The following is a 20,483-nucleotide window of genomic DNA, read 5'->3' as shown; positions in this document are numbered from 1 at the left end:
CATACTGACCTGTCCAGTGCTTACTGCAGGTACGCTGATTGTTTTCACATTTCCAGCAAAGACAATGTCATGGGCTGGACAAAAATGGTCAGGATTGCTAGTTTTACAAAAACAAATGCAGTTTATTATGTAAATTCCAACGCAGCCCTCGTCAAGATAACCTTCAGAGCAGTTTCATGTCACAAGATAGGTAAATTGTCCATATTTTTTTTAAGCCAATGAAGAAGAGAGTTGGTGTCAGGGTGTAAATGAGATGAGATTCAGGGGAGACACCCTCCTGACTGGAGTGTTGTTGTTTGAGAGTGGTGCAAACAGGTCTGCTGAAGGTGTCTCGATTTGATCTCTGACCTGTGAGATCTGCCGCAACAGAGCCTTTCCTTCCTCACGTGCCTGCAAGACGAGGCATGACCGATCAGTACCGACCACACAACAGCAACTAAAACAAGATGCTCAAATCGTACAGGAACACTTACGTCATTGTAGTCACAACAGCGCTGAGCGCAAAGGGATGCCTCATCATAGAGCTTGTTCTTGAAATAGTACTGGCCCAGGTACCGCAGGGCTGTGCTCACCTCAGCATGCTCCAGTTGTTCCTGACAAGACTTAGTTTGGTTAGAACTAGAGATGGCACGATACCACTTTATGTCCGATACAGATATCATAAATTTGGATATCTGCCGATACCGATATGAATCTGATATAGTGTTTTTTAATCAACAAAACTGTTTTTTAAAATATCTTGCTGCATTTTGCAAGTCTGCAAGTTCATACTCAAGTTTAAAACAACAACTACACTAAAGCTATTCTGTTATACCTGTATACAAAAAAAATATTTCATAGTTCAGCAATACTGATCAATCTAATAAACTTAGACCTACACCATCCTCCCTATTCTGGTATTTTAAAGAGTACTTAGCGTAAATATTAAGCAACCTAACTAATAGGGTTCCAACTCCCAGCAACAACAAAAATAAATAAATAAAAAAATAGGGAACCACCCCTCACGCTCCACCTCATGATGCTTAATCGACGTAATCAACCTTAATTTGATGCAGTGTGAAAAAAAAATGCACAGAAATCAATTCTTTTTCAAGAAATATTAAATAGATTCAACATCTTTCTTCAACAAAATTGCAGACTGCACAGATGGTACCTTCCCAAAGTAAAAAGTACTATAGCTTACTAGGGTATATATATTAGACTTAATAGTCACTATATACAGTAATTGACTTCTATTCATTTTACATCAAATTAAAACTTTGGGTGTCAGATAATTATTTATTAAAAGCTCGACATTTTAAATGAGAATAAGAAAGAAAAGTATGTCTTTGTGCCCCCTTTTCCCAGTTAATGCCCTATCGGCCCCCCTGGCTAAACTTTGCTAGATCCGCCCCTGCACAGTTACCAGCCGTCAGCTACGTAGAAAAAGATCCTGGTGTAGAAATTAATATTAAATAAATTCTAACAACAGCTTATCAAGCTTAAACGTGCTGCTGTTGTTCAGCCGCTGGTTTCCTCTTTCTGGTGCAAAGTGGACCAAAAACAAACAAGAGAGACAGACTCGCGACAGAAAAGCCGATCAGCTGATCATTTAAGCAGTTTCACGATTGAAGTAGCAGCCGGAGAGCGAGAGGCAGTCGCTCGTTAAGCTTAACGCAGGAATGCTTTACAAACATTCAGAGATGGACTTACACACGTGCTTTACTTCTCTCGGGGATAACTTTGTCGGAGATGAAATGCCAGGTTGCTAGCGAAGCTCCAAATGCTATCCAGACCACCGACAGGTCCCGCATGCCACAGCCGCTCTATCACGTGACGCATACTGCTCCGACGTGCTAACGTTCTGAGGTGAGTTACGGTGTGTTGCAAGTTTTGTGAGGTGCTTTCGTGATATTTAATGGATCGGATTACATTTTTTATTTTTCTCCGATATCCGATCCAGTAATTTAGGTCAGTATCGGACCGATACGTAATATCGGATCGGTCCATCTCTAGTTAGAACTATATTCCTTTATATTAATGCAACACATGACCTGGAGCACAAGTGGGAAAAACAGAGCCAGAGGGCTGGAACCTCCAGCCACCGATGTCATCCTCTTAATTGTTCCCATTTGGCTAATTAACACACGAGTAAAACAGCAGAAAATGAACTGATGCAATGATGCATTTCTGTATTTCATTGGTATTTAAGTCTGTTTTTGCTTGCAGAGATAACTCAATCTGCTGGCTTTGGCCCTGGGGGGGCAACAGCTAATTTTGGAGGCCTTCTAATAATTTAACCAATACTTGGGTCAAGATTTTCATTGCTCTGGACATTATTTATTAATACACACAAAGTATTAAAAGCTAAATTGTTGCAGAACAATAGCTAAGTTATGTTAGTCATGTGACACGTTCCTCTACACAGGCTTCACTTGCATGCAACTGAAGCCTGTCCAAATGTTCAAAACACTGTCAACAGTTTCTCTATATTAAAGAATCTGTTTATAGAGATCACCTAGATAACAGCATAATTGGATTTCCTTCATATTTATGATCATGTATTGTAAGGGTAATGCTGGATTTTGATGACGGCTGAACAGTTGTCTGGAGTCAATATTTACAACATAAAACATTGTGTTAAATCAGTTGCCTGCGCAACAGTGATAATCAGACAGACACTGTGTGGATGTAGGCTAAAGTTGATATAGCATTTAAAGGGATTATTTTATTTAATGAACCTTTTCACTGTAAACCAGACAGTTTAAAAAAGTGAAATGCCTTTTTCAAGATCTGGCCTTTGTTTACCGTCTAAAACTCTGTCTGGTCCCCAGGAAAAGAAACATGCTGGCCCATTTTTGTTTGTAGTAGATAAAATGAAACCCATTAATGATTGCCGATTCCAAATCCACACGCATTAATAGACTGGATCTAAAGCCCCTTCAGTTTGGGAAGAAACATGAAAGGATGCTGCATTCAGTGACGCTGGGAGACAAAACCTGGATTACAGTTTACCAAGTCATCTTTGCTTGCCAGTCAGGCTCTATCACATGAAACAAATTAATAATAATGCATAATAACTAATACATAATAATAGCAAGCTGAAGCATCGTGATCTCACTTGAAAGAGCAAATCATCGCAATCCTAGACCCTGAGAATATGAGTGTCAGAGCTTAATTTAAAGTGCTTACCCCACAAGAGAAAATGTCTTGAATGTAAAGCATGTAACACTGGGCAGCATCGTCAGACTCATTCAGCTGTTCGTGGAGCCTGACAAAAATAACAAACAACCAGAAAAATAAATATATAAAAAAGGAAAATAAATATCGAGCAGCAGATCAGAGCCTCGTTTCTTCAGAGCACTGTTGTTCAGCTCAATATAGTGATAAACACTTACTTTGCCAGTTTGAGCAGAGCCATTTTCTCTACATCTCCGACAGAATATGCTCTCCAGTAACACTTCACAAAAATAAATCCATGACACAAGTTAGAATCAAGAAAAAAGCTTTGGAACTGACTACAGAAACTACTGTTAATTACTGGCAATGGGTAGATGTGTACCTTCTTGGCTTCGGCTTGCTGTGACAGTTTTTCGTAGCTTTCACCCAGTGCGACCAACATGCGAGAGTCATTCGGCCTGAGAAAAAAAACCAACAAGTGTTTATATATATGTATAAGTTTTCTTCCAAAAACCGTCCATTCTTTATAACAGCAGCATGAAATATCATCTGCTTAGCTTAAGTCCAAACCTGAGCTGGTGAGCCTTTCGATAATAGTACAAACAGTAAAAGGGCATCTTGAGGATCTCGTATGTCTGACCAAGACCATACCAGGCACGGTAGTCTCGCTTATTCACTTCAATGGCATGTCTGAGGAAGAAAAAGGACACGAGACTAAAATCATAAATCCGTTTAAACCTCCAGACCTGTGTCACCTGATAATAAATACATCCTGATGATGCAGATGCTGAGCGCGACTATGAGATATCCAGACTGACCTGTAGGCTTGAATGGCAGCTGAAGTGTTTTTCATTTCCATGTACTCGTGTCCCATGAGTGTCCAGGCACCGAGACAGCGAGGGTTCAGTTTGAGGGCCCGCTGGAAGTAGAGAGCTGCTTTCTCATGCTGAGAGCGTAAGCTGTAATAGTTACCTGTGGATCAGACACACGACTTACTGCAGTACAGGAAACACTAGTTTTCTTTTACAACATATATTATGGATTACATGTACATAATGAACGATCCATTTGTTTTAAAACTAGCATAAGTAACGTCCTCTTGCAGCCGGTGACCTCTAATCTCATTAGTTCAATGCTTACCGATAACGCAGCACGTCTCCACTCTGTACTTGTCAATCTCCACCAGGTTGTGGGCCAAATAGCTCAACTCTGGCTTCATGCTCTGTGGAAACATGATTACAATCAGCAACACTACTAAATTTCAGTTATGATACTGACTTTCCTATTTTCTACAATTTTTTTTCCTTTGACCCCTCACTGAAAAAATACAGAAACTGGCCCCCATGTCTTTGTGCAAACCACATCAGTCATACTGATTATTGACTAATGTTCTTCAGATCTCACATTGCAATTGGCATACACTTACTTTGACATAAAGCAGATTTGAGAATGTGTCCATGTTGTCGATACGATACGGATCCTGCTCCCTCAGCTCATTGAACAGAGCCAAAGCTTGATCAATATCTGAAAGAAGGGGAGACAGCGTGCTGTAAGACTAGGCCCGCTTACATGCCATTCATCAGAAATTCAAAATTTCCACTGAAAAAGTAGAGAAAAAAACAAACCTCTGATATTGTGGTAGGCCACAGCAATCTGTGAGATGATGTAGGTACTTTTCGAAAAGCCAGCCTCTATTAGGTTCTGGTATTTTTGCAATGCTTCTTTGATCATCTGCATCTCTGTGTACATGTGGGCCATGAAGAAGTCTTTAATCCAGCAGTCTGGCAGAGACAGTGACTTCAGCTGAGGGGAAGCGGTAGAAGCAGACAGAGTCACTTCAAGGTGAAATATTTCTGAACATTTACTGAATATGTGGACCCTGTATTTTAAAATTATTTTTAAAAAAGGAGTGATTTTTTAATTGAAACTGTTGCTGTGGATTTGGTGAGTTAGCTTATGGAAATAAATGCTATCAGTTTCCACAGTTTCTGTGTGTCAGAACATAAGGCTTGTTACCATTTCAATATTGGTGACAAGGTTACTGAGCTCCAGCCATGCGCCCCAGTGCAGTGGAAGTGCATGTATTCCCTCAACAAACACGTCCACGGCCTCTTTCGGAAGATCCAGCTTTCTTAGAACCACCCCATACCTGTGTGTTCACACAGACACAAACATGATATCATCTGTAAGTAATCCACTGTATACGTCTGCATAATGGCAGTAATGTGTTTCACTATGGAGGAGCAATCTTACAGATAGAGGGTGAAGCCGTCCAACTCTCCTGCAGTATGCTTCTTACTGAGCTCGACCCTTAGCTCGCGCAAAGCTTCATTGCGCACCTGACCCTTCTCCAGAGGGCCTAAAACACAGAAAATATATAAATAAGCTATAAAGACTAATACAATTCCTCATTTTTATCTTTTATGGGTCTAAAAGAAGAATTCCTCACCCAGGCTGTCCACAGTCTCATCATCCTTCTTTTTCTCGCCCGACTGAAAAAAGAAAAAACAGAAGGACAATGACAAAATGTGTTACAAATGCAACGATCAAAGTAAAATCGGGCTTCCTATGAAATAAAAAGGAAGGATCAAAAGGACGTGGGCATGCTCGACATCTACAGAATCTTACCAGATAGCGAGAATACATATAGAGGAAATAAGCTTTCTGACTGCGACAGCCTTTCAGAAAGTAAGCAGCACGATCATATTCTTTCAGGTCAAAGTATGATTTGGCCAGTGTAAGTGCATCCAGGTCTTGTGCATCTTCCTGCATGATGACAAATAAGAGCCATTTGAATAACATCATTAAGTTATTACAAGATCATCTTAATATCTACATTGCAAGAACTGTCAACAGGGGGCAATATACACATGTGAAAAATAATATTCTGCCACCTAGGGCTGGGCCATATTATACCGTTCACGGTAATACCGGTATAATGTTAGGCAACGATAGGAAAATGAAATATCGCGATAGAATGGGAGTAAAACGCGCATGCGCAGTGCCTTTGTTTTCATACGCACATGGCCGATTGTTGAGTGAAACAGATGAACCAGAATTGGTTTGTAAAAATGGTGCAACTTCCGTGATGTGGAACTGGTTTGGTGTTTGTCCGTCAGATACACAACAAAGCACATTTTTTTGCAGAACATGCAAGCGGCCGTTGTTATTGTCATATTTGTCGGATTAAGATGCTCTTAAATCTGGGAGTAATCTGGGTCCTAAACTCCGTATGTTCAGGTCAAACAACACTGCAGCATCACTTAGAGTTAAAAACTGTCTAAATTCTTTCATCTTTAATAAAACGATCAGCATTGCTGCTTTACCAGGTGTAACTATAAAGTTTAACTTCCAGGCATCCATGAAAACAAAAGTTATTACATTTAACGGAGTTAGAAGTTAGCAGGAAGCTAGCGGAAGTTAGCTCGCTAGTTTCGCTAGTTACCTAAGCATGATATAGCACGTTCTGACGGAGAGATTTCTGAAAAAAATCAAACGTACAGCTCTGCTATCACTTCCAACATAAATGAAGACAGGAAACTAAACAGCAGTGACGTTTGTAGGGTTACTGAAGTTGGGCTAGCTGGTATATAATGATGTGCTACGTGATCGCTAGCGACACAGCTATGTTAGCATAACATAAACGGTGAAGCTGGAGGACGAACACTAACACTTTTCCACTTATAAAAGTTAACGTGAAGGTTCTTCATGGTTAGAGACAAATGCAATCGCATGGCAGGATACTGTAAACGGACCAAACTTCAGTCAGGAGAACAACTGAGATAATCCATCCACAATACGAGGTTAGTCATTAATATACTGCAACAACATGGGAATAGAGCAGCTGCCAGAGAATTCAACATTAATGAATCAATGGTACAGAAGTGGAGGAAGCAAGAAGAATGAGTTTAATAAAGTTTGATTTATCTGACTGCTTTGTTTCGCTTAATGTGCCTTATAATCCCGTGCACCTTATGGTCCGAAAAATACGTACTGCACACTGCAGTTTAATGTTGCAAAGCACCTCTTTTTAACTTCAGTGGATATTATACATGGTTATGCTCAGGATATGTCAGCCCATTTCTACTGGAAATGCCTTTTGGTTAAACTTTCAGCAAGGAATTTGCATTTGCACTGTTACATTTTTATAAAGCTTTAATGTACATAAAAACCAGCTTCTTGTTTAAGTGAAAATAAATTGAAGGTTGTCTTTTTGCGCTAGTAATGTTGTGGAGTTGTATTTTGTCTCGCATCAATTATATCGTCGGTTATATCGTTATCGCAAATTTTCAAATATATATCGTGATAAATATTTTTGGCCATATCGCCCTGCTCTACTGCCACCTGCCAGAAAATCTGTCTGTCTTTATTGTCTTTTAATTCTTATCAAACTTTAGATAAATTCCAGATCATTATTTATTCATATTATAGTATAGTATGAAAATTATCACCACACCCATATCCACATATCCTAAACGATCAAAATTAAAGACAAACACATTTTGAAAAGATTGTGTGCGCAGACAAATCTTGATATAGCCAATTCCTGTTCTACACACCTGTTAACTAAACAGTAAAACATCAGAGTTCCCACAATGCCACTGAGTGACTTCTTCCTTTATCACAATAGACACTGGCACTGGGGTTTATTTGGAGATTCTACACCTTCAAGTGTATACACAAACACGCAAGTGTCATTGATGAAAATACAACAAATACAACACTTTAATTACTAATTGCTATTTCGATCCATTTTAGTAAATGTACTAACCTTTTAACACCCAGTTAAAATCTCGATTATACTCCAGTGGCATTAAAACTCACTGATGACCCAAGAGTTCAATTTTCTTGCACAACCAGGGTGTCGATTTTTCTATGAAAATAATACTCCAGGGAGGTTTGCACGACATCGGACCGGTTTGTGCAAAACCTTAAGCACTCTGGATCTGCAGTTCACTTGCACTAGTATTTCTGGAGGAGTCCAAACATAAAACTAGACCTGAGCCATAAAGCATTAAGGGTTGTCCTCCACAAGACGGGAGTCATGCCACAGGTAACATATCAGATTCCAATGTAATGTAGTAATAATGGAGCTATAAAACACGTGTTTACAAGTGACAATTTTGCACCGTTTCACAGACACGAATGAAGAACTGGAACAAACTGTACTGCATGTGAAAGAACGAAGAAATAAGAAAAAGAAACATCAGTAACAACTGAAACCCAGAAGGGTCCTCAGTCATGACAGTTTTACAAACCTCTGTTAAAGGGGATGTTGGTGGCAGTTCATCCTTTGGCAGAGGATCCAAAGCAAATGCCAATTCAGAAGCCCTAAAATGTAAAGGAACAACCGCAATTTTAATATTAACACCTAAGTGCAACATTTAGCATTAGATTTCTTCCTCATCTGACATCAGTTCGTTTATTTCCATTCATCTAAACTCCCCAGTTTTAATTTACTGATCAAAAACAACTGACTAGAGAGACGACCTGAACCAAGTTATACCTCAGGCACAGGCAACACTGACGTTACACATAGTGGACTTTGTCAACACAACTAGTAAATCTACATATACGGTCTGCTTATGTTTAAGGTGACACTGACAGCAAAGTTAACGGCAATAAACAGCTAGCTAATACAGAGACTGATTTTTTTTTTATCAGTGCTAACGCAGCTAACACGTAACTAGACGTCAACGCTTACTGTAAAGAGCAAAAAGACAGCCAGCTAATGGCACATTATTCACTGGGAGTCTCACCACTTTGCGCTGTGTAAAAGTCCTCTTTCTTTGCAAAGCGATATCACCGATATTAGCTGTTTTTTGATTTGTAACAGATCCCCAAACTCACTACAGAGAGCCGCCATTTTCATATTTTACCAAGCAAGTACGCTATTGGTGGAAGTTTCAAAGAGGCTGTCCCTCTTCCTCTTCCGCTTTTCCTCCAAAATAAAACCCTCTCTGTCAATATTCCGTCTCAAAACTAGTAAAAAGGTAAAAATTGGTAAAAAGGAAAGTACACCCTCGTTCATTTCTAAGATTTTGCATAAAAGGACTGTAACAGTTACTATCGTAATGCAGTGTATCACCACATGGCGGCGCCTCCTGTCTCACGACTGGTGTCACCCCCTTTTTGTTCTTCTTCGCACTCCTCCTGTAATGGATGTTCCCGTGTGTACGCGGACTAGTGTGCTCTTTAGTAATGTGTGGTAGAGGTAGCACTTTTATTTTTGATATTGTAAATAAATGAGTACTTTTTGGAAAGTCAGAAGCTGTTGCTCATTCGCTATACACCTGCACACCTCCGCGGCTGGCTTCATCTCCACCGCACGTTACAGGACATAAAAAATGGATCTGTCCTGGATTTTAAAATGAGAAAAATTCAATTCAGTTTTATTTATATGGCTTCAAATCACAACAACATATAGTCTTTATAGTGCAAGGCAAAGAAGAATTGAAATTATAGAGAGAAACCCTTAACAAACACACTACCCCCAGTAAGCCAGCTCTTGGCGACAGTGGGAAGGAAAAACTTCCTTTTAACAGGAAAAAATCTCAGGGAGGGACAGCCATCTGTCTCCACCGGTGAGTTGAGGAAGGCAGGATAAAAGGCACTCTGTGGAAGAGAGTGAAAGATTAATGATAACAAAATAAAATGCTAAATGCAAAGCGGTATTTGAAAAACTAATTACACACCATGGTTTTATAGTTTGTAGTTCAACTTTTAGCAGCAATAGCAAATTAACTTGAAGAAATCTTTTTCGGTATGACTTAATCAGTCTCTCACGTTATTTTGAAGGAGTTTTAGCACACTCGTTCCACCACTGTTTGAGTTCATTGAGGTTTGCAGGCATTTGTTTTTGCACAAAGACCACCCTTACTGTCTCACCACAACATTTTCCTGCGCCATTGCAACACCTTGATTCTTATCATTTTCTGCCATTCAGTCAGATGACCTCACAGTTGACACTAGAATACTTTGGTATACAGAGGAGTTCATGGTTGACACAGTGACTACAAGGCACACAGGTCCTGTGGTTGCAAAACAATTCCAAATCATCACTCTTCCACCACCGTGGAGTTGTTATGAGATGTTTGTGCTGATATGCTGTGTTTGGTTTTCATCAGACTTGGCACTGTATTATGGTCAAGCATTTCAGAATGCATTTTGGCAAACCTAAGCTGTGCTTTCATGTTCTTTCGCAATCAAAACCATACTTGTTCAGTCTTTTTCTAATTGTACTGTCATGAACTTTAAAGCTAATGGCTTTAGCTGTAGCCTGCTGTAGAGTCTGAGGTGTAGCTCTTGTTTTTTTGTTTTTTAATTTTTACAATTTTTTTTTTTTACAATTTCTCTGACCATTTCATGGTCTGATCCCGAATTTGCTGGAACATTTAGTCCTGGGAACATTGCCATCTGTCTCGAATGTTTTCCACTTGTGAATAATCTTTTTCAATGTAGAATGATGGAGTTCAGATTGTTTGGAAATGGCCTTATGACCCTTCCCAAATTGATGGGCAGTAACAATTGCTTCGCTAAAATCACTGCGGAGATCTTCCCTCCTTGGCATTCTGTTAACACACACTGAATGCTCAGCAGCAAACTGCCAAGACTTGATTTTTATAAAGGTGCTCACACTTGCTGATGATTAATCAAGAGTTAATCAAGAGCTGATTAGAAGCACCTGGATGCTATTTAATCTCTTAATTTCTGTGGAAGATCATTTACTCTGTACCTAGACATACAATATTTCTGCATTTTGGCAACATTTTTGTCAAACAAATAAAGAAATGCTGTTACATGTCATGTTATGTAGTTCATTTCAGAATCAGAATCATATCAGAATCAGAATACTTTATTCATCCCGAGGGAAATTAGGGGTTACAGCAGGCAGCACGCTAATGGCGCATGCGCACTCACAAAGGAACCTTCTGACCAACTTTACACAAACATCACATTGGGCAGACATGTCAGAAGGTAGGCTGATAGGAAAAAAACAACGAAAATACACTACATGAGGTAAGAGGAGAAAAAAAACTCCACTCAGACTGAGCTCCTAGTGGGAGAACAGTTTGATAAAAGAAAAAACACCTCAGCACAAAAGCACATGACTATCAATACACCATAGAAACACGAGACAAGCAACAGAGGCGGGTAAAGGGTAAGAGAGAGCCGGCGTAGACAGCGCATCCGGTCCTGCAGCATCTGTGCTGGTCCAGTTGACTGCTATCATCCCCGGTAGGGCACAAGCATCGAAGGCGTTGGAAAGGGAGGGGGATGAGTGAGTGCTTATCAGTGTAAGTGTGTGTGTGTGCGTGTCCATAGTTTAGCTGAGACAGTGTCCTTCGGCCTATCAGGCTAAGAGCAATCATTCAAAATAATATTACCGCTGTTATGTACAGTGTCATTAGAGGACCACGAATAAATTGTTGCCCTGGGGTCTTTCGGGAGGTAAGTAAAAATTTCAGGTTCTATTTCCTGCTTACGTAATTTTAAGACCTGCTAAGAACTGGAGGTTTACCAAAAATTGAAATCACATGGCCCTTCAACTTGTTTCACAATCCGTCTCAGTAATCATACACATATCACCACTCCTCACAACATCAGAGCATGGTCTGGTTGAAAACGTGGATGGTGTTCTGAGGTCTCTCCATTCCTGGACAGTTTGTGGGACTATTTTAATGTGTTGGAGGCACCGATAAGTAATATCAGAGGTTCTCAGCTGGATTCTTGTCTGATGAATATGAAGACTAGTCAGTGGCTTGAACACCTTCACTGTCCTGGAACTGCCTACATATTCTGGCCACATGAATCCTGGCATTGTCTTGTACCAGCAGGACCCCAGGGCTCACTGACAGTGGATATGAGGATTTAATCCCAGCACCTAGAAACTGTGAGGATATTGCTGGCTAACATGTTGCAGAGGTGGGACCAAGTCATTGTCTTGCAAGTCTCAAGTAAGTCTCAAGTCTTTATCCTCAAGTCTCAAGTCAAGTCTCAAGTAATGTCAGGCAAGTCAGAGTCGAGTCTCAAGTCACTGGTGTAAAAGTCCGAGTCAAGTCACAAGTCTGAAACTTTGAATTTCAAGTCCTTTCGAGTCTTTAAAAAAAAAAACGAAAAAATAATGTTGCAGTTATATGTTAGGTGTAAATAATAGACCATGTGTTCTTTTTTTAAATCTGTATTGATCTCATCACCTGATGAAACAAGTAACTTACAAAATATGCACAAACTAATTCTGAAATTGCACCTTGCACAGCTCAATTAAACTTTGCTGCAAGAATAGTCTTCCTCTAAATTACAAATTCACAGAATAAACATTCAGTGAAAAAATGCAAAAGCAGAACTTCCTGTTGAAACAAAAAGTGCTGAGATTTCCGTATGTACAAAACAATGAATGAATGATATATATATATATATATATATATATATATCTCTATATATATATATATCTCTATATCTCTATATATATATATATATATATAAACAATGAACAAGAATGTGCACTTTAACTTATTTCAGTTCACTATTAACTATTCTGCATTGCATTTGCAAAAGACCAAATTGGCCAAAAGTCTGTCAGTCATTTGTGCACGATGAGGCCGTAGAATGATGCCACCATAGCTGAAAACTCGCTCCACAGGAGCACTACATGCAGGTACTGCCAAAACTCTGGTGGCCACATGAAACAGAGAAGGAAGAGTCTGCATGTTCATTGCCCAGAACAAGAGGGCGTTCTGTCCATCAGCAATATCCAGGTAGTGACTTAGCTGTAGAGCTGGACTCTTCCCCACATCCTTCTTCTGCCTCTTACAGTAAGCAGCAAAGAGTCCTCCATCTTCACAGTCCTCTTGATGTTCCTCACCAGGAGTCACAAGTTGCTCTGACTTTGCAGGATCTGCCGCATCTTGCAGGATCAGATCTGGCAAAACAAATTAACAACAGCAAAAGAGCCTTTATTACAATTTTAGACAAAAAAAAATACAGAAAAAATATAAACTATATTCAATCTTTACCTTTAACTTTTTGTGTCACCTCTGTCTTTATGTCACAACTGCCCAACACATGGTGTTCCACCCACAACAGAGAAAATGCTGGATCCAAAGCAGCTGCTTTAAGGTACACTGGATCTGAAAAGGGGGCAGTGATCCCATCTTCGGCTCTAGCCATTTGCACACTGATAAAGATTCCAAGAAATCTTTTGTTCAAAGATGCTTGGAGGCTCCTGACCAGACCATTCAGGAAATGGACTTGAGGCTTCAGTTTCTCCAGGTGGTGATTGAGGGACAGCACGGATGGAACAACAGCACTAATCGTGACTATTTTCTCACCTTGTGTCAAATCTGTTGCTTCTCCAAAAGGCTTCAAGATGTCCACCATCTCCTTCAACAGGTTCCACTCTCGTGTTGTGAATAATAACTCCTTGTGCCCAGTCATTTCAAGAACAGCACAGAGTTTTAGATGTTCACATTGGATAACTGCCTTCACTTGTCTCAGTGTTGAATTCCATCTTGTGATTACAGCAGCAGGGATCGCTTTCTGTTCACCAAATTCAGCTTCAAACACATCTTTGAATGTTGTGCTTGTGTGCAGTAGAGAGCTGAGCTTAGATAACTTTGAAAGTGAAGGAGATGCCACTTTGGTCTCTGACAAACCATCTTTCACCACCAGCTGAAGTGTGTGCGCAAAACACTGCAGGCGCTGTGTCTTTGCCATAGCAGCACCTACTGTTTCCTGATCTTCCAAGGTTAAGTCATGCCAGAGCTCTGGGTCGTCAAGATGATCACCATCATCATGTTCCTCACCTTGCTCAGTGGGGAAGCACACAGTGAATGCTTTCCGCATATTGGCAGCATTGTCACTAATAATATAGTCTAGTTTATCTTTAATGTTGTATTCGTCACATATAGCTTCAAATTTCTCACAGATTCTTTCACCAGTGTGTAATCCTTTGAAGCGGTCAAAGGCCAGCAGTTTGGATTTTAGCTGCATCCTCTCTGTCTCTTTCTGTATCCAGTGCACAGTGATACCAAGGAAACCCCTCATCCTTCGGTCTGACCAAATGTCCACAGTGACTGAAACATGATCAGTCTCGCTCAACTGAGTTTTTAACATTGAACGTTTCTCAGCAGCAAGGTTCTCCATTTTTGATATAATTGTTCTGCGACATACCGGGCTGTATTTTCTGTCAACTACCGTCAGAAAGTACCGAAAATTCTTGTTTTCCACAATAGAAAGGGGCAGGTTGCAACCAATAATCAAGTCACTTAATAATGCATTCGTGATAGCTTTCTGCTGTGGATGAGTCATGCTGTACTGTCCGGCACAAGTGTCCATAAACTGTGATATGGAAGGCTGTTGAGGTTCATTTGTGATCCTCTTTTTCATCTGGTATTCTTCAAATCTGATAGAGGTAAGCATATTAGACTCATGTCAGAAATTCCATTTCAGCCATTCATGAATTGCATTTTACTTTAAGTTGATCCTAATAATCCTAAATAACTATTAACACTTAAACTCTCATAGTTTTCAGACAATAAAAAATATAAATGAAAAATATATAAACAATATTTATTAAAACACTTTTCTCAAAACTCTGCATACAGTTCCAATAAGCAATGTTTAGCATCCCTGTTAAGAATAACTGACCTTTGCAAATAAACAACAGCTAATAACATAAGATCAAAGTATTTTATTTGATGTATTGACATAAATGACAGAAGAAAAAGGCCTTATATAGCAGGACTACTCAATTACACACTAAGGTGGGCCAGATTTTCTAACCAAAATTTTTTTTCCCTGGCTCAGACATGCAAAAGTTAAACACGACCATATGTTACCGGCACCAGACCTAGGGGAATCTGGACCGGCAGCAAGCAGCACACAGGCTAGAGAGCACTGCGTAGCCAAATATGAGCAAACTGTGGATTAATAGAGAGGACACCGAAGTTAGCGTCTTGCTCAGGACGGAGCTCATTTATTTCTGAGCTGCGCGTGCACAGAGCCTATTGCTAGAGTCTCTCTGGTAGTTCCACAGCAATGCAAGAGCAGTATCTACTGGCATAATGAAATATAACCATGGTCTGGCAACACATAACAATGTCAAAATAAGTCACAATAATAAACAAAAAATAAGGGTGTAATTGGTTTTCTTACAAAAATAAACATGTAGCTCTACGGGGTTAATGATGAGGAGGAGACGGAGAGAAACTGTCTTCCCTGAGTACAGCTACAGAACCCACTTTCTGAAACGGACCCTGCTCACCATTCACCGACAATTCTGAGCGAACAAGTTGCGTATTATTCTTGGATGCGCTTGTAGGACCGGATTTAAAATAGCATGACAAACATATCATACCTGTTAAAGCCAAACAGTATCATCAACGTAGCCCGGAGAACATTTGCTAATAAGATGAAGTTAGCTAAGTCGCTATCTCATCGTAGCAAAAAAAGGCAGCACTTACCGTTCTTTATGCAACTTCAAATGTCGGACAAAGTTGGAAGTTGTTCCATCTCCGTCTGTAATTCTCTTCTTGCATGTTTTGCATGTTGCATTTCGTTTTTTGTTGACTACTTCGTAGTTTATGTAGCCGAAAGAAATTACTCTTGGGAGCATTTTTGGCTCGAGCGTTTTTTTTTTGTTTTTTTTTTAAATCTGGTTAATTTGATTGGCTGTGCTACAGCTCACGCTCACATACATACGGAGTGTGGTAAGAATGAATGAATGAATAAAGTGAATTAATGGTCCACACTTTTTATATAATATGTATGTTAAATTTTAGATTTGGGTAAAATATCAAGTCTTTTCAAGTAAACAGGTTCAAGTCCAATTCAAGTCCCAAGTCACTGGTGTAAAAGTCCAAGTCAAGTCACAAGTCTTACAACCTTTTTTCAAGTCAAGTCTAAAGTCATAAAATTAATGACTCGAGTCTGACTCGAGTCCAAGTCATGTGACTCGAGTCCACACCTCTGACATGTTGTGGTGTATGTGACCTTCCAAGAATACGAGACCACCACTAGACCTAATGCCAGACAAGAAGGTTTTGGGTTCAAGTCCATTTTTGGGGCCTTTCTGTGTGGAGATGCATATTTTCCCCATGTCTGCATGATTTCTCCCCAGTACTCCTCCCACAGTCCAAAAACATGCATGGATTGAGGTTAAATGGTGCAGGCAGCATAAAGTTTACACACTTTCTCAAGACCATTTCACATCTGTCACACGAGGGCAGTGTGAGCATGGTGGGACCTTGAAGCTCTGATGTTTTCTGGAAAACGTCAGTCAAGCTGTATGGTGCTCGGCTGTGAGCACAGGTCCCACCAAAGGACACTGGGAACTAATTTTACCCTTATGGAGTCTGTTTCAGACAGTTCAGTCTGAAACACGCACACGTGAGGGCCACTGGAGGTCATTTCGTAGGTCTCTGGTGGTGCTAATTCTGTTCCATCTTGCACAAAGGAGCTAAGCTGATGCTCTGCCCAGCTCTCCTCATGTAGTGGCCCGTCTCTTGTATCCTCCACACTCTTGACACTGCACTAGGAGAAACAGCAAACCTTTTTGTGATGGCACATATCCTGGAGGAGTGAGGCTATCTGTGCAACAAGAATGCCGCTCTCATGCTCACAGTATTGACAGAAAAAGCAAAACTAGAGAAAAATCACCCAGGATGGATAAAGAGAGGGGGATGGTCTGTGGCTACTACCTTAAAAAAACAAATAAAAACTTTCCTTTTTGCATGTTGTTCTGTTATTGCCTCTCAAGTGCACCCGCACATTCATTTCCATCAAAGCAAGTGAAATAAAGCCACTATTGTTTCTGCTTTCTACCTGGACAGATCAATATGTCTGAAGTTTGAATCTCTGTGATGATCAAATGTTTTGTATTTTTCATAGCAGCTGATGACATCAAGAAAACCCTGTGGGCTATAATGAGGGACAAGATGTTCTTTTTTAGTAAAGAATGATACACCAACAAAAAAATCACTAAAGACCTTGTCTAAAATGTGTTCGATCAATTAATTTAATAAAAAAATTATGACTCCATTTACCTCCCGAAAGACCCCAGGGCAACAATTTATTCGTGGTCCTCTAATGACACTGTACATAACAGCGGTAATATTATTTTGAATGATTGCTCTGCAGGTGAAATGATTAAACAGTCAATTATTATTTGTTCGAAAGGGCAATGCATCATTTTATAAATCTCTTAAGCCATTTAAATAATATTAATAATGTCAAGATCCATAAATATCATCTTGCCAACGCATGCACCGGAGTCATGGCAGTCTGAATAGGACCTTAACTGCGTTACCTCAGCAACTCAGTGCACCGCAGCTGTTATTTTAAACACAGTAACTTATTTTCCGAGCCAGTGCAGCTCTGTAAGGGCTACCTCGTCTTATAGGAAGCTTCGAGGCAGTTTCTTTTTTGTCTAAATAAATAAGGCTGTTTGTAATAGAAATAAAGATAATAAAAAATGAGGTATTTAAACTAATAAAGGCCCATCTCACAACTGTTTTGTAGCAATCACATTGAGTACTGCTGTCCAGGATGCTCATTGGTTTTTAAATACAATTGGGAGAAGTACCACCCTGCTTTCATGTCTGCAATCAAATACTGGATGAAGACATCGCAGCATCATCAGGACTTTTCACTCTATATTTAGCTGTTGGTTGAGACGCCTGTTAGCTCAAGGCTTACAGCTCTGTTGGCCCACAGCTTACTGCTACTTCACACTCAGAACTTCAAATATCCCCACCACCAACCCAGGCTTAACCCTGCTATGAAGTGGATTGATCCCCGATTTCTACAGGGTAGCATCCCCAGAGGATCAGAGTTAAAGCAACTGATGCGAGGGGAAATTAGAACAAAACACTGGGATGTTTGTTGTCCAATCAAATCATTATGATGAGCTCTGTGTTTTCAAATGTGAGCGTGCAATGCCTTTCTTTACTAATATGGACTGAACACTAGAGTTCAGCTTAATCCTAAAAGTCTCTGAGTAGAAGCATACCTTTATGCTTTTCCATCTCTTTTAAATATTTTCATCAAGTCACAGTGAGAGTTTAGGCCATTTGCACAACAGTGGTTTAACCACTAATTTCTCTGCTTAATGATGACCTGATTGCACACCTGTAGGCTTTTTTAAAAATCTTTCTTTCTTTTGTGTCTGCTTTCCCCTGAGAATGACAGGATGATGTTGGTTAGACTTTCTTCTACTACACAGACAGTAACATTATAATGAAAAAAATTAAAGCTTTGATAGAAATCAGGATCAATCTCAGATTAATTTGCTGTGCATCAGTTGTATTGAAGACTTTGATGGGGATATTAATGCCAAGTTCATGCTCCAGTGAATCCTGTCACTGCTCTGTTAAAATCTGCAATTTATTATAGAGAAACAATAGCTACTTATTGCAGCAATATCTAAGTCAGCAGTGAGTTTGAAAAGAGCAGAATCATTATGGTTCTTTCTTGTACCAATAATGAATGTTACTTGATTGCCTGCCCAGCTCCTGTCACTGGCATCTGTGCTCAACCCCGCTTCACTGGTGCAGAGCTGACATAGCTCATCATGTCCTTGTCTGTCAAAATCAGCAGTGTCACTGGCTTTGGGATTTCCACCACGCTGCACACGAGTACTGGCACAGAATTTTTATCTATACTACTCTTTTTTCCTAATTTAAAATCTAACGATTCACATAATGGTTTAGGTATTACACGGAGACTCACAAAATAAAAATGGAAGCTTTTTCAACTACAAATGCAGTGTGGCTTGCCTCATGCTGAAGCTCAAAAGTTGTAAGTTAGTGGAAATCTAAAGCCACTTTTTCCAAAGACTTAACTAATGACAGAGTTTTGAGCACCATCAATAAATCCATGACCAGCATGCACCCTTGAAATAGTACACCAACTCTGAGCAGCCGCTAAAACCAACATGAAACCTGCCAACTGCCCTTTGATCATAAAGAAAGGTCATTCTTCAAGCGCTAAGATTTTTCTCATGCCATGCTTTGTGCACACGGAGACGAAAAGATGCAGTCTCACGACAGACCTCACACAGGCTGATGCATCAACAGTGGGCAAGGAGGGATCGATAAACTTTCACATGTTCCTCTTTAACATTTGTTACGCTGTAATGAATAAATAGATCTGGTATTTATAAACAGCTCGTATTTCAGTTTGAAATGAAAAGGAACCATTCATCACAGACACAGGGAAAGCACGCAAACTGGCCCTGGTGGGATGATGGATTTGAACCCAGGACTTGCCTGCTGTAAGACAACAGTAGTAGCCAATACACAACTTTACTGCTCAAAAAAAATGAATGGATGGATGGACAGAAAAAAATCCAGGGCTGCAGGAGGGCTGGCGTCTATTGCAGCCCTCCTGCAGGAGGAGAGAAAGGGTACAAACTGAATGGGACGCCAGTGTATTGCAGGGTAAAGTAAACAAGGCAATCATTTCTGCAGCAAAATGATGTTTCACTGCAGTAGTTTAGTTCCTATCTTTAAGTTGAGTGTAGATCTTAGTCCTTGCATTGTTGTTATTAAATACATAAAAGCTTAATATATAGAAATATTATATAAATATTAAACATATATACATCCACACCTTTGTCCCAGTAGAACATGTGAATGTTTTTTGTGTGTCGTGGTTGTTTTTATGGTGAAACCTTTTCCCCTCTATGTTCTTTCCTTCACAAATACACTGAGTCAGTTGGTTTTGCATGGATAAATTGTACAGTGAGCATAATTCTGGCAGTTGTACGGACCGCATGAAGAAAAGTGTGCCTATTTTTGCCAAGAGGTGGCACTGTCTAACTGGATTCCCAAATTCCCAAATTTTCACTCACTGTGATGTTTAATCGTTACGGAAATCACACAAAGGAATGAAAAATACGTTTTATTTTGATTTGAGTTTCCAGGAAAGTGCTGGAGTGAAATTATCTCCCTGTATCATCATTATTCTCCTGCAATTCAGACAGCGACCGTAGCCATCCAAACCCTCCCTTTTCTGAAAGGTAGCTTACAGTTTTTCTCAGTCGCTTTGGTGCATTTCTCACAACAGAATTGAACTCTCCACCACTACTAAGGCACTTCTCAAAACAATTAGTGCAAACTGCAAAACATGGTGGATAACTTGCAAAAGTGAGTCACTCCATCAAAAAGAAAAGTCAGGTGTCCAAAATAAGTTGTCAATGCATCAACAACAAATCCCTTGAGCAAAACAGATAATACATTCATCAAAAGCAAGTACTTATATCAATCAAAGTGTCAGGGCTGTCACAATTACAAGTCACTACACCAGCACCTTTGGTCACAAAA

At 39.8% G+C, this 20,483-nt stretch overlaps 1 protein-coding gene across 1 annotated transcript; it reads right to left on the bottom strand.

Annotated features, from left to right (window-relative positions):
• Positions 1-6: 6 nt before the first annotated feature.
• cdc23 (CDC23 (cell division cycle 23, yeast, homolog)) lies at positions 7-9,074 on the bottom strand. The gene is made up of 16 exons (XM_080866599.1): positions 8,919-9,074; positions 8,418-8,490; positions 5,788-5,925; positions 5,609-5,651; positions 5,413-5,518; positions 5,176-5,308; positions 4,785-4,962; positions 4,586-4,683; positions 4,300-4,381; positions 3,978-4,131; positions 3,730-3,849; positions 3,542-3,617; positions 3,378-3,439; positions 3,172-3,250; positions 474-593; positions 7-390 (listed from the first exon to the last, which is right to left on the bottom strand). The coding sequence occupies exons 1-16, from the start codon at positions 9,029-9,031 to the stop codon at positions 238-240; spliced, it is 1,728 nt and encodes a 575-aa protein (XP_080722725.1). The 5' UTR covers positions 9,032-9,074; the 3' UTR covers positions 7-237.
• Between the last annotated feature and the right edge of the window lie 11,409 nt (positions 9,075-20,483).

This window comes from Rhamphochromis sp. 'chilingali' (genome assembly GCF_963969265.1).
Source record: "Rhamphochromis sp. 'chilingali' genome assembly, chromosome: 19".
Lineage (NCBI taxonomy): Eukaryota > Metazoa > Chordata > Actinopteri > Cichliformes > Cichlidae > Rhamphochromis > Rhamphochromis sp. 'chilingali'.
Note: the sequence above shows the minus strand (reverse complement) of the source record. Positions and strands in the feature narration are given on the sequence as shown.

What these genes read in the sequence shown, in the direction of transcription:
- cdc23 (XM_080866599.1), bottom strand. Translation starts at nt 9,031, where the DNA reads ATGAAAATGGCGGCTCTCTGTAGTGAGTTTGGGGATCTGTTACAAATC. An exon ending in CTTTTACACAGCGCAAAGTG is followed by an intron (nt 8,491 to 8,918) that starts GTGAGACTCCCA and finishes TTTACATTTTAG; the next exon opens with GGCTTCTGAATTGGCATTTG. An exon ending in TGAGACTGTGGACAGCCTGG is followed by an intron (nt 5,519 to 5,608) that starts GTGAGGAATTCT and finishes TCTGTGTTTTAG; the next exon opens with GCCCTCTGGAGAAGGGTCAG.